General features: G+C 49.2%; 1 protein-coding gene across 2 annotated transcripts in view; it reads left to right on the top strand.

The window, feature by feature from the left end:
* Positions 1-12,779, top strand: part of MRPS6 (mitochondrial ribosomal protein S6) — a 51,135-nt gene extending 38,356 nt beyond the window's left edge. For both annotated transcript variants that reach the window (XM_029603533.1, XM_029603531.1), the window contains 2 exons: positions 7,430-7,569; positions 11,988-12,779. In XM_029603533.1, coding sequence (XP_029459393.1) covers positions 7,430-7,569; positions 11,988-12,171 — 324 coding nt within the window. In that variant the 3' untranslated portion in view covers positions 12,172-12,779. The remainder of the gene's footprint in view (positions 1-7,429; positions 7,570-11,987) is intronic.
* The last annotated feature ends 1,185 nt before the right edge of the window (positions 12,780-13,964 follow it).

The following is a 13,964-nucleotide window of genomic DNA, read 5'->3' as shown; positions in this document are numbered from 1 at the left end:
AGTGAGAGCTTCCCCCCCCCCCTCCTTCAGTAAAAAGGCCTTTGATCCAACTGTAGACAGAAGATTTGTGTAAACGTGGCTGGCCTGGGCTTCTCGGGTACTCTGGTTGGCAGTCCTACCTTTCCGTCTGCATCATGGAAAGTGGCAGGGGCAGCAGGGTGCTGTTTTGGTTGGGGAGGTGGGGGGCAAATAACCCAGCTCTGCACCCCCCCCCCTCCGCAGTTGGTCCTTTTCCCTGCCCATTCTCGCCATCCCTCTCTACCCAGCATCCTCCTGATCCTCTTTCCTACACTTCCTTTCCAGGCAGCGTTCCCATTGCCCCTCCTCCTGGCTCCCAGCCAGCAGACCAGCCTTGCTCCAGTCCACGCCGTTCCCCCTTGCTGGCTGCAACCTTTGGGTCTGGCAGGAAGCAGCAGGAGGAAGAGGAGGAGGAGGCAGCGGCTCTCTGACCCACTGTCAGATGCAACAGTGGAGGGAGGAGGCAGGGGTAATAGCATCTTCAAGTATATAGGGGGGGGGGTCTCTCTCTCCTGCGTTCTTTGCTGCGGCCGTGCCAGCCGGCACACAGATGACACTGGAGCCATGGAGCCTCCGACTCGCTACCCTTCGAAAAGCATGCCCGACCATTCTACTGCCTACGAGTTCCCATGGGCAAGAGCGAGAGCGGAGGGGGGGGGGGGGGGCGTCGATGTGGATAGGCACGGAAGTTTGACAGCCTCAGAACATAACACGGGGACTGACCTGCAGTCTGCTCTCTTCTCTCCCCAGGTCGATTGGGGCTGAGATTGAGGAAGAGGCAGCGTTCACAGCCCTTGGGGGGAGGTGGAGGAGGGTATCATGGTCGCTGCTCAAAGGTTCCACCTTGTGGCTGGATTTAGAGCCCATGATTGCAGGGTCCTGGAAGGGAGGCATGGTGCTATGGCCCCCGGCCAGGACCATCGCTGTAATGATTGGGCAAGGTACATTTTGGGGGTAGGGAGTGAAGGCTCAGGGCACCAGATCCCAGTCCTGGCTTCCACTGAAATGGAAGTACAAAGAGGCAAGAGGATGTAGCCGGTATACAAAAATATAAAGAGGAAGGGCAGAGGGGTTGGGAAGTTTCTAAAATTTTTTTAGAGAAACTAACCCCCAGAAATGGAGAAATTACTTACCTGATAATTTTGTTTTCCTTAGTGTAGACAGATGGACTCAGGACCAGTGGGTTTATGCTCCCCTACCAGCAGATGGAGACAGAGCAAGCTGACATCACAGTATATATATATATAGCCCTGCAGTGACCCCAGCCTGCCAGTATTCTCTTCAAAACCAAGTGCAGACAGACTAGCAAAAAACTTGGTTAAAAAAACATGATTAAAAACTGATAACCAGAACTGTACTCAACCAACCATAAACACTGAACTCACATAAGATTCTAGGTACCCCAAGGTAGGGACTGGATGAACACTTACCAGTAATCCCTTGGGACCCAGAGCCCCTCAGGAGGACTATTGACACACACATGCAAAAGCCAAGGGTGGGAATCTGAGTCCATCTGTCTACACTAAGGAATATGAAATTATCAGGTAAGCAAGTTTTCCATTTCCTAGCATGCAGACAGATGGACTCAGGACCAGTGGGATGTTCCAAAGCTACTCCCCAACAGGGTGGGAGGCTGTCCGCGGTCCACTCAACACCACATGTGCAGAGGCTGAATCCTCCCGGGCCTGCACATCCAGACGATAAAACCTGGAAAAAAAGTGTAAGGAGGACCACATCATAGCTTGGCAGATATCGACAGGAGACAACAAACTAACCTCTGCCCATAACACTGCCTGAGCCCTAGTGGAATGAGCCCTAACCTGAGTAGACAGCGGCTGTGACCACCTCCTTAATCCAGTGAGCTATAGTTGCCCACTAAGCCGGATCACTCTGCTTACTCCCACCATGGAGAAGAAACAGGCGGGTCCATCTTTCGAAAAGACTGAGACCTCCAGATACCACACGATAAAATGCTTAACATCCAAAGAGCGCAAAAGGTGAAACTCCTCCACATCCCTGACCTTATCCAGGGATGGCAAGAGATGGACTGATTCAAATGAAAGTCAGAGATTACCTTGGACAAGAAGGATGGAACAGTATTGCAGCTGTATCGCCCCCGGAGTCACCCAAAGGAACAGCTCCTGGCAAGACAAGGCCTGCAGCTCAGAAATCCGACACACAGAACATATAGCCACCAGGAACACAGTCTTCAAGGTCAACATAAGGAAAGGCTTCTGTGATCGGAATGTCCAACACCAAATTAAGACTTCACAATGGAACCGGTAAGCTCAAGGGAGGCCTAAGATGCTTCACTCCCTTCAAAAAACGAGCCACAAAGAACACCATTCACCAAGCCTCTGAAACCGGAAAGAGCCACAACCTGCACCTTCAAGGAATTAAGGGTCAAGCCTTTATTCAATCCATCCTGCAAAAAATCCAGAATGAGAGGGATCTTAACTAAATGAGGAAGAACACCCCACCTCCTCACACCAGCCCTCAAAAACTCTCCAAATCCACACATAAGCCAAGGAAGTGGAGAACTTGTGAGCATGGAGTAAAGTGGCAATCATCGCAGAGGTATAACCATGCTTTAACAGGCAAGCCCTCTCAAGGGCCAAACCATAAGACAGAATCAAGTTGGATCCTCGTGAAGAAAGGGTCACTGCTCTAGCAGATCAATGTGTGGCAGAAGACTAACAGGGGCTTCCACCAGGAGTCGTCACAAATCCGCATACCAGGGATGCCTGGTCCAGTTCGATGCCACCAGGAGTACTAGCCCGCCCCCCCACGTGGCCTATGATCTTGCAAATTATCCTACCCAGCAAGGGCCACAGAGGAAAGGCATAAAGCAATCTGTCTTCTGGCCAGACCTGTATGAGAGTATCTATTCCAGGGTCTATGGATCTCTCCTGCGACTGTAAAATCTAGGAACTTTTGTATTTCAAGAAATTGTCAGCAGGTCTAGGAACGGAAGGCTCCAACGATCCACAATCAGCTGAAATGCCACAGCTGACAACACCCACTCTCCTGGGTCCAGACTCTCCATGCTTAGAAAGTCCATTCTTACGTTGTCTTTTCTTGCAGTGTGAGAGGCTGAGATCATCTGCAGATGGTCTATTTCCTGCAACACTTGCCAGCTCTTGGTTTCTCCCTGGTGACTGATATAGGCCACTGTCGTCACAATGTCCGACATCACGCGAACCGCTTGATTCCGCAGCCTGTGACTGAACTGCAAGCATGTCGGCCATACCGCCCGGGCATCCAGGCAATTGATGTTCCAGTGGGACTCTTCTGCATTCCATCGCCCTTGGGTCATTAACTCCAGACAGTGAGGCCCCCCCCCCCCCCCCCCCCCCAAACCATGGAGACTCGCATCTGTTGTGAGTACCAACCAGGCCAGAGAGGACAAGGGAACTCTTTCTCAGATGATCCTCCTGCAACTATCACTGGAGGCGGAAGCAAATTTCCATCGGCAAGTGGAGCCGAACCGCATAATCCTGAGACTGCGGGTTCCAACGAGATAGCACAGAGCGCTGAAGAGGACACACATGCGCCCTTGCCCACAGCACCACTTCCAGGCTAGTTGCCATCAAGCAGAGAACCTGTAGGTAGGACCACACCATCGGGGGGCGTATGGTGTTCATCAACAGACGCACTTGAGACATCAATCTCTGAATCAGAACTTCCAGGAGGAAAACTCTGTCCTGTCTTGTGTCGAACCGGACCCCAGATACTCCAGCGACTGGGATGGTCGAAGATTGCGCTTGATCAGATTCACCACCCAACTGAGCTCCTGTATAAGGAGATCACCTTGTGAGTCACCAGATGGCTCTCTTCCTGAGACTTGGCGCGAATCAGCCAGTCGTCCAAATACGGGTGCACCAGGATTCCTTCTTTTCGCAAGGCTGCTGCTACCACCATCCTAATCTTGGAAAATGTTCTGGGAGCGGTGGTGAGACCAAAAGGCAGCACCTGAAACTGATAATGGTGCCCCAACACCGCAAAGTGTAGAAAGCGTTGGTGTTCCAATCGGATGGGAATATGAAGGTAAGCCTCTGACAGATCCAAGGAGGTCAGAAATTCCCCCCGGCTGAACCGCCATTATCCAGAGTAACGTTTCCATTCGAAAATGAGTCACCTTCAAGTGAAGGTTGACCCTCTTGAGATCCAAGATGGGACGAAAGGAGCCTTTCTTCTTGGGCACAAAAAACTAAATGGAATATCGCCCTGTACATTCTTGAGACGTGGGCACTGGAACCACAGCCCTCAGTCTGAGGAGCCTTTGAAGTGTGAACTACCTGCTGCTTTTCCGAGGAGTGGCAAGGGCACACCATGAGCACGTCCCAATGAATACTGCGAAATTCCAGCGCATACCCTTTACGTATCACCTCCAGGATCCACTGGTCCGATATGATCTCGACCCACCTCCGATTAAAAGAGAGAGAAACGTCCCCCTATTTCCTGTTCCAGAAGGTGGGTTGGCAAACCTTCATTGGGAAGGTCAACCACCCGATCCCGCTCCTCTCTTGGGCTGCTGGGGATGAAAGAACTGAGACCTACCGAAAGGCTGAGTCCGCTGAAAGGTCCCTATAGAGGGATGAAAGCGCCTGGAATCCCAGAAACGACCCCTCATACCAAAGGTGTGCTGTAACTATTGCTTATCCTCTGGCAACCGAGGCATTGGAGACTCGCCCCACTTACTGTCCAGTTTCTCCAACTCGCTCCCAAACAAGAGCAAGCCTTTAAAGGACATCTTGGTAAGACTGGCTTTGGAAGCTGTGTCAGCTGTCCAATTTCGCAACCAGAGTTGATGCCTGGCCGCTATCACCAAAGCCACTTCTCTGGCAGAGGTCCAGACCGAATCACAGCCTGCGTCTGCTAAAAAGGCGGCAGCAGGCTCCATAACCGCTCTGGAATTCCCTCCAGGCTCATCAGCTTCCTGAGAGAAGCAGACAAGATCTCGGCACTAGGGCGCAAAAGGAGGCAATCTGTAAATTCATCGCCACTGCCTCAAAGGCTCCCTTAACAATAGCCTCAGTCCTTCTATCATGTACATTCTTCAAGGCCTCTCCTCCCTCTACGGGGATTGTTGTCTGCTTAGACACAGCACATACCAGCGTATCCACTTTGGGAAAATGCAAACGCTCCCTCACAGCCAGATCCAGGGAGTACAGGCCTTCCAATATCTGACCCCCTTTAAAATTTGCCTCTGGGCCATCCTATTCCAGACCAATCAATTCCTGGATGGCATCCATCACAGGGAAAAAAACAAGAGGCTTTACGTAAGGAAACCAAAATGGGATTCTTCTTCGGCTCTGACATAGCATCTGAACCAGGGACACCCAGCTGTTTCAAGGTCTGGGAAATCGGAGCCAGCAGTTCATTTCTATGAAAGAGCCACAACATGGTTCAATACGGTTCCAGCCCTGGAGGAATTTCCCCATCTTCCAGGGAATCAGGATCTACCTCATCATCAGTGCCATCCAGACAGAAATGGGGGAAACTGAGGACTGTGCCTGAAGAAAGGCTTGTAAGCCTTGAAAAAAATTCCACCCAAGAAAAGCAGCTGGGTCCAGACCAAGCCCAGAAGGAACTGGAACTGGACCCACAGAACTGACCTCGCCAGCGGAGGAGCCACTCAAGGGAGAACCAAGATCTGGCTCCCTCCAATCAAGGCCATGACCAACCCATCATCAGAATGGGAGGAGGCATGCTTAGCAAAATCAGAGGAAGACAACTCTCCCTGAGCATCTGAGCAGCGCTGACACAGGTTAGTAGCCAGGTCAGGCTGAGAAGCCCTAATATGACAGGCACCACAAATAGGAAGACGCTTAGGCTTCTTGCTTACCGGTGCCATTGCTGCGGTAAATGTGCGTCGGAACAGCTTGCGCTCAAAAATGAAATGCGCCCAAAAAATAAGCGCCTAGAAGAAAGCACGGCAAGGCGCATGCACAACCTGTGTGCCAAGTTAAGCGCATAAACATTTCTGCGCATAAAAAGCACGTCCAAAAACTGAGCGCACAACGCATGTGCAGAGCTGACCCACTGCGCATACCAATGGCCTATAGAAGGCAGCAAAACACGCACAAGAGCACGAGAAAATAGCCACCGTAGCCTACCACGTGACATGCAAGAAATAAGTGCAGGGCCTAGCCCACCAGGGGCTGCTCAATCCACCAGGCTGCCCGGTTCCCAGTGGGAGCAGGAGTGAACATCAGCATGGCACGCCGAGAAAGGAGACTGGAGGAAGTCCTGAAACACTTCTCTCTGAATCAGGTAAAACTTTTTTTTTTTTTTGGTTTTTCAAACATTACCTGATCTCAGTGCTTACCGGCCTATCAGCTGAACTAGCAGCTAAGTCCACACCGGGAAACCCAGCTACCGGACCAACACACACCTCTGAGGGACCACGGAAATCACCTCAGGAATTCTCACTGGGGGAGGGACCTTTAGGTATCACTGCAGGAGAGCGGGGCTTTCTTTTCCTGAATTTAGAATTTCAAATTTCTCCTTCAAAAAGCTCAAAGCAATCCCCATAGGGGAGACGCACGTCCACCATCTGCTGGAGACGGAGAATGCTGGTAGGCTCGGGTCACTGCAGGGTTATGTATACTGTGATGTCAGCTTGCTCCGTCTCCATCTGCTGGCAGGGGAGTGTAAAGCCACTGGTCCTGAGTAAATCTGTCTACACCAGTGGTTCCCAACCCTGTCCTGGGGACCCTCCAGCCAGTTGCATATTCATTGTGGATATCCTGAAAACCCGACTGGCTTGGGGGGTCCCCTGGACAGGTCTACACGCTAGGAAAACCTGGGATTTGGAAGGAAGATATTCAGAATTTTTTCTCTGGATGCATCTCTAGTTGATGTTGCCACCATCAGTGAATTAATGTCTAGTCTGAGAGGTTGGGTTGTTTCCAGGAAAACCTGGTTCCCTGCTGCATTGTGAATGGAAGTGTTAGTGAGGAGTCTATTTGAGGACAGAATTGAGAGTACAGATTAGTCTACAGTGCTGGCTTGTGAAAAGGTTTTCTCACGGTTTAATTCTTGACTCTTAAGAAAAGAAATCAGAATCATCTGTTTTGGTGGAAATCTATTGGGAGGGAGGGGCTGTAAAATATACCACTCAAAAGTTACTAATGCCAGTTAAACAAAAAAACAAAAAACCCTCTAATTCAGTACTTGGTAAGCCCCTAGTGAATCGTTTTGTCCTGCGGCAGAATAGCGAGCCCTGTGCTCCCCGCCAAGTGGTGGAGGGCATGGGTGTCCCTGTTGATGCTTGGAAGCAGGTTTTTAGAAAATGATTTGAGCACAGCTTCATGGTCTGCTCAGCTGTGTATGTTTTTTGCCGTATTTCGGAACTTCCACATTGTTTGTTTTTTTTTTTTTCCCCCCCTTTCTCCTCTTTCCCTAGCCTGAGACGGCCGCTGCCCTGAAGCGCACCATGGAGACCCTCATGAAGCATGGTGCGGTGGTGAGGAATCTGGAAAACTTGGGAGAAAAGTCCCTTCCCTACAAAATCTCCAAACACAGTGAGCGGCACAGCAGAGGAGGGTAGGTGATGTGTTGACGGTTCTCCCCAAACCTGGACTTTGTCCAGCGGTGAATTTTAGTTGATAAGAGGTGCATAAGCCATGACTCGCTTACCCAATCAGGTGCACTGATGTTGGTGGCTTACTTTTATGTGACCACCAGCTGTGCCCTGACGCTGCTTGCTCCAGGGGTTAGTCACTTTGCCATTTATTTATTTTTTTCTGGAATACACAGAAAAATAAAATTATAGGCTAGAGGAGAGGGGAACCAGGTCTGTTGTCTTAAGGTTTGTAATATTGATGCAGAGCTGGGGCTCATAGGCTGACAAGGCCAATCTTGCCTCCGTTTGGGGGGGGGGGGAAGCCTTTACATGGATCCCAGTGCTGCAGCTGCACCAGGCCTTGCAACAATTGCCCTATAGAAGTCTCTGCAGTGTGGGCCAGTAGCAGGGAGTTGGGTCAGTACACCTGGGAGTCTCCATCTTTCCCCAAAGCAAAGGATGCCGCTCGTGAGCTTGGCTGCTAGGAGGGAAAAAAACCCAAAACCTTACTGTCAGGTTGTCAATAAACATGGGGGTGGGGGATCTGCACCAGCCTAAAGCCGGCCCTGGTGCTGGTGGTTTTCAAATTGAAAAAGTAGGACCAAATATGGAATGACGATAAATTGAGTCATTACATCCATAAGCTACAAGGTAAGAGTTCCTCACCCTGTAACTTAAGATGCTGCTCTCTTGTTGATTTAATGAAATTGGAAAGTCCCTTTATTGTCCCGTGCCGCGGGGCCTCTAACTGTAATTTGTGACTGAATATCAGTAAAGAGCAGGCAGCAATATTTGTATCCAATCCACCCCGGCAGTGGCTATATGCAAGTTATCTTACCTATTAGATGGAGTAAAGTGTATTTTTGAAAATAGTCCAAATAATGATATTGGTAATTGGGTCTTCAAAAAATATTAATAAATAAATATGTGGCAAGAAGTAGGAATGGCGAAGAAATTATATGATCCGATCTAATTGTTATCTCGCAAATATAAGCCAGGCCCCAACATTGCTCAGTGTGGGGGTGGGGGTTGTACTAGCAGCCCTAACGCTTGCCGAGCATGGCCAGATCGTGTAATGCCTGCAGTAAATTCCTTCTGCTTTCGGTGTACTCGCCGTAGACCCAGCTCTGTTAAAACTACCAAGAACGTTTAATTCACTTTCTAAATGAAATGGTTCGTCTCCCAAGGCCAGGCCTCAGATTCGATTTGATTGCTGAACTAGTGAATGCGTCTTCCCTCGCCACTTGCTGTATCTAAAGTGATGCTGAGCCACACGTAGGCACCGGCGGGTGGAAATTTCCACCAACGAGCTCGAGTTGAGCGAGAGGGAGGAGGGAGCCAGTGCCCGCCAGCAGAGGCATACAAAAAAACAAAACAAAACCCTGCATCCTCCAGCGCGCTGGGTACCTGTGCCAGCCAGCCAGAGAGGGCAGCACGCTTGTAACTCTGCCCACCCTCCAAGAGCAGGATGGGTCCTAGCAGCAGCTCGCGTAGCTAAAACCTACAGCAGGGCCTGTTCGGGCGGGGGGATCAGGGCTCACTGCTGGAGTGGAATGTAAGGTGGGGAGGGGAGCGCGCGCCGCCGCCAGAGAACGGCTGGGTAAGATTCCATCGACGCATGCCGAGACACCACAGCTATTTCTAGAAGGCCGTGCCGAGTGAATGCTGCCCAGAACAGGATATCCGTTATCCAGTAGTGCAAGCCTAGTGCGGACCCTCCCACCCAAACACAACGGAGAAATAAAGAAGGACTGCTTTCTAGAAGATGGTAGAGAGCTTGTGGAAGGGGTTCCTCTTTTCTTTATATTCTGTTACAACGTTAATATTGACTGGGACCTCAGCATTATGTTTATAGAGGGTGTGCTTAAATATACGTAAAGCAGTCGGCGACCTTTAAAGAAATGGTATAGTCTTGACACAGAACGGTAGCTTTAAAATCAGTGAGAAAAAAATAAAACCAAACTGTAAATAAAAGCTACTATGCACCATATAAAGTGTTTTGTTTGCAAGGCTCAAGTGGTGGTGCTGGAGTGCACGGCGGCTCTGCGCTGTCCTCTGCACGCCAGGTACAACGAGCCTGCTCCTCCCTTAGCTGGTCTTAATCCGATAATGGAGGGGGGGGGGGGGGGTTCGTTTTTTAATTCTCTTTGGTCTGATGGTAGTGCCTTTTTTTTTTTTCTCAATGCTCAATCAAACGCAGGGCTGGGATCCCGGAACTGAGCTTTCATTGGCAACCACACTGGGATTTTTCCCCTATTTTAATAGGCTTCCCCCTTCCCGTTGTGTCTAGTGCAGTCCCGAGACCAGAAGCAATGCACCAGGGCTCCTTTTGGAAGCTTGAATTATGGACTCTAAATCTGGCCACCAGGGGTCGCCCTTTGCAATGATCACAACTCCCACCCCCTGCCATCGGCTCCGTAGCCCCAGTCCTAACCAACCCGGCAATCAAAGCCACTGCTCCTTCACCTGGCATTTGCCACCAGCGTGGCCCTGTGGGGTCTTTTTTTTTAATTAAATTAATCGTATCCCCTGTTATCTCACTACAATGCTTTATGCCTTTTTTTTAATTTTCAATTTTTAAGTACCTATAAAAACTGCAAATACAGATGTACAATATAACCTCTATAACAACTTAAACAGTAATGAATACAGACTGTAGCCAACATGAAATTCTGGCTCTATATTCAGAACTTGCTTTAATTAAAGAATAAAGTGCCCTAGTGCTGAGCATTTCTTAACATCATCATCCGAGACACAGAACAGGAGCTGCTGTATTCATTACTGTAAGGGAGAGGCTATCATCACAAGCAGTGTTTGTACCTGGAAGGAAGTTACTGAACATAGAACAGAAGCATCGGCCTGGAGCCCTCCCTTTTCATACAAAAACAGCTCCCCTCTTCCTTTATGGGATGCATCTACTCTGCCAGTTACAAGGGCCATGCTCTTTGCAGGAGTCAAGTGAAGTCCCTTCAGTAGTCATGATCAGATCCTCCCCCCCCCCAGCTTTGGTCATGGTTTGTAAACCGCTGTGATGGCGAAACCGAACGACGGTATATAAAACTCAATAAATAAATGGTTGGATGGCAGGGGTGTGCATCTCCTCCTCCCAATCCCCTACTAGTTCTCAGTATCAGCCAAAAGGCCAAGAAGCTTAAGACTCAGCCTTTACATCTGATCTAAGGCCAAAAGCAGCCATGGCTTTGCTGTGTAAGGAGAAGTTAAGGTTGCCCGATTAGCAAGCAGCCAGCAGGCCTGACAGCACTGCAGTCAAGATAGGCAGTAAGGGGAGGAAAACGCGTGTCCAACCCGCGGCACCTAATAGGGCCCTCAACATGCAAATGCATGTTGAGGGCCCTATTAGGTATGCGTGCGGGATACAGAAAGTAAAATGTGCAGCCAAGTGGCACATTTTACTTTCAGAAATTAATTTCTTCCGGCACCGGGAAAGTGCACAGAAAAGCAGTAAAAACTGCTTTTCTCTCCGACTTAATATCATAGCAATATTAAGTAGGAGGTCCCGAAGAGTAAAAAAAAGTTTAAAAAAAAATATATATATATTTGAATTCGGCCCGCAGCTGTCGGGCCGAAAACCGGACGCTCAATTTTGCCGGTTTCCGAGCCCGTGGCTGTCAGCGGGCTCGAGAACCAACGCCGGCAAAATTGAGCGTAGGCTGTCAAACCCTGCTGACAGCCACCGCTCCGGGCCAAAAGGAGGCGCTAGGGACGCTCTAGTGTCCCTAGCGCCTCCTTTTGCCCGTTTCTACCGCCGGACCTAATTTAAATACTGAATCGCGCACTGGGAGAGCGGGCGTTCACCCGCTCTTCCGCAGACTTTACTAAATCGGCCCGAAAGCTAGTAAGTCCCTCGAGTCGGTGCCACTTAAGCAACTGGGTTGTGGCGGTCCGTTGGGGGAAAAATAACCACCTTTTTATATTATATGCTTTGCACGGTGGGAGTCTGTTTCACCGTGCCCCCAAACCAGGGATGTGCGTGCCTAAGGTAGAACAAATCAAAGCAACTAAGCTGGAGCTCTGGGCTCGGTGCTTCAATGTTAGGTCAGCAAACACGCTCTGCCCGTCCCTCTCACCAGCAGGAGGAGAGCAATGCTCCTTACCTGCTTCTGCCGCCGCCACCTCTGCTGGCTTCCATCTAAAGTCTGAATCACATGGGCCAGACTGAAGCCGGCAGAGGAGGCGGCCACGGCAGACAGCTTTCTGCCAGCAAGAAGGAGGGGAGAGGTGGTGGAAGCAAAAGGAGAACCCTGCATCTTTTAAGCACCCAGCAGGCGCCTTTGTCTTTCTGGTTGAAAGGTTCAGCTGGATAGTTGCAGCCAGCCGACAGCAGTGCAACGTGCTCACGAACCTGATGTCCCTCTTCGCTTTCTGTTTCTTTTTGCAGGTACTTTCTGGTGGACCTAGAAGCCCCACCGACGCTTGTCACGATCATGCTGGACCACCTGGCTCGGGACATTGATGTGATCAGGCCTACGTTTTTAAGGCAGAAGCTCTCCAAGCCTTTGAAGGAATGCGCGGGGATGGTCCAGCCCGACTACGAGGCCAAGTTGCGCAGCAGGCGGAAATAGATGAGTGCAGATCCGTGCGACGGCTTGAGGTGCTCTGCCGGTGATCAAAGCTACGAGGAGGACGGAGACGGTCTGGTCCCCCCTCTGTATGGCTGACAGCTGAGAAGGTTTATTTCAGATTCCAGGCAGTCCAGCGGGGTGGGAGATATGACAGTGACCCCATAATAAATAAATAAATAAATGAATGAATGAACGACTGTCACATATGCAATTGTTTTTGTTTTTAAGAAAAATGAAATATTCCTACCCCCTCCCATAGCTTGCCCCCCACCATTTTGTTCCCTTTTGGTTAATCCCTGCTGAGCTGATGCATGGTTGTAAACCATTACGTCTAAGCAGTGGGGCCACGTTGCCTGTGCTCTCTGGACTGGAGTACTGCTGGAGCAAAATGGATTAGGAAGCTCAAGCTGCTTCTAACCAGACAATACCTTCTCTATTGTCTTAATTATTTGTTCCCAGATGAAGCCTCTGAATCCTGCCTACTATCTCTGACTGTTTTCATGGGAAAGACACCTTAATATTTACCCTTTTTTTTGGGGGGGGGGGGCCCTTGCCCTATTGCTATCCTGTTTATTTTATTTATGTTTAATAAACTGGCAAAATCTGCACATGAAGTCCTTCCATTTGTGTACGGGATAAGTGGGAATACAGTGGGAAAAGGAATGACACTAAGGGGGTCCTTATAAGAAGCAGTTTTCCCATAGACTCAGAGGGTCTTGTCCATCAGTGCTCCAGTTAAAATCGGAGCTTGATCTTGTGGGGTGAGGGACTGGGAAGAGCTCTGGGGAATTTAAGTGTTGGCATTCTGTAATTTGACAAATGTTGGTGAATTTCTGTTTCAGCTAGCATGTCTTCAATTGTCCATGACAACTATTTAAGAGACCTTTTTATAAAACCATCTTGCATGCTGTCCTCCTACTACTGATAATTAAATTTGTTTATATCATACTGTACCAAACCATTGGTGCTTAATGTTGCACTACAGTCAATAGATAATTAAAATCATAAATGCATATAAAATTTAAAAACAGAAATCGGGAGACTAGCTAAATCCCCCACCTCTTATCTCTTCCTTTCGAGCCCTCAGGGTTCTTTAAATGGAGCATTACCCACCCCCAAAATACCATCACAAGACTGCAGCTGTCGACATCACAGCTTCTTGGGTGTGTGATGGTGGTTTGTTTTTTTTTTTTAATATTCTGTAATACAATGATCTGATTGGATTGGTACAACATGTCCTTATAAAGCAGTGCTTCACACAGCCCAATCCTCCAGTACCCTCTAGCCAGACTGGCGTTCAGGATATCCACAGTGAACAAGCAGGAGGGAACTGTGTGCCATGTCTGCTTTGTATGTAAATATCTCAGGCATAGCTATAATGGATATCCTGAAAACCAGGCTGGCTTAGGGAGTGCTGGAAGGCCTGCTTCATTAGTAGTCTCTTCAGAGACTGGAAATGGAGGGCAGTTTAGTTTCCATGATTTTTATTTATTTATTTATTTTTAATTGCAAGAGAATTTAAAATGCAGGGTGCTTAAGATGGCCAGGAGCAGGTTTTGAGAATTGCAATACCAGTGTTCACAATGCATTTTAACAGCTTCAGCCTCCAGTCTGGACAACCAGTTTGCCTTGGCTAGTTGGCTTGTATGAAAGGCTGCCTTTATCCAGGATTCTTATGCTGCAGTTAATAGTGGCGACAGCAGGGTTTTCTTCCATTGCCCCTCACCCTACTCTCCCTCCCCTCGGACTGAGGAACGCCTCTTCTATGCCACTGCTGTCGTTTCACTGGCCGA

Source organism: Rhinatrema bivittatum, chromosome 5 (genome assembly GCF_901001135.1).
Source record: "Rhinatrema bivittatum chromosome 5, aRhiBiv1.1, whole genome shotgun sequence".
NCBI lineage: Eukaryota > Metazoa > Chordata > Amphibia > Gymnophiona > Rhinatrematidae > Rhinatrema > Rhinatrema bivittatum.
Note: the sequence above shows the minus strand (reverse complement) of the source record. Positions and strands in the feature narration are given on the sequence as shown.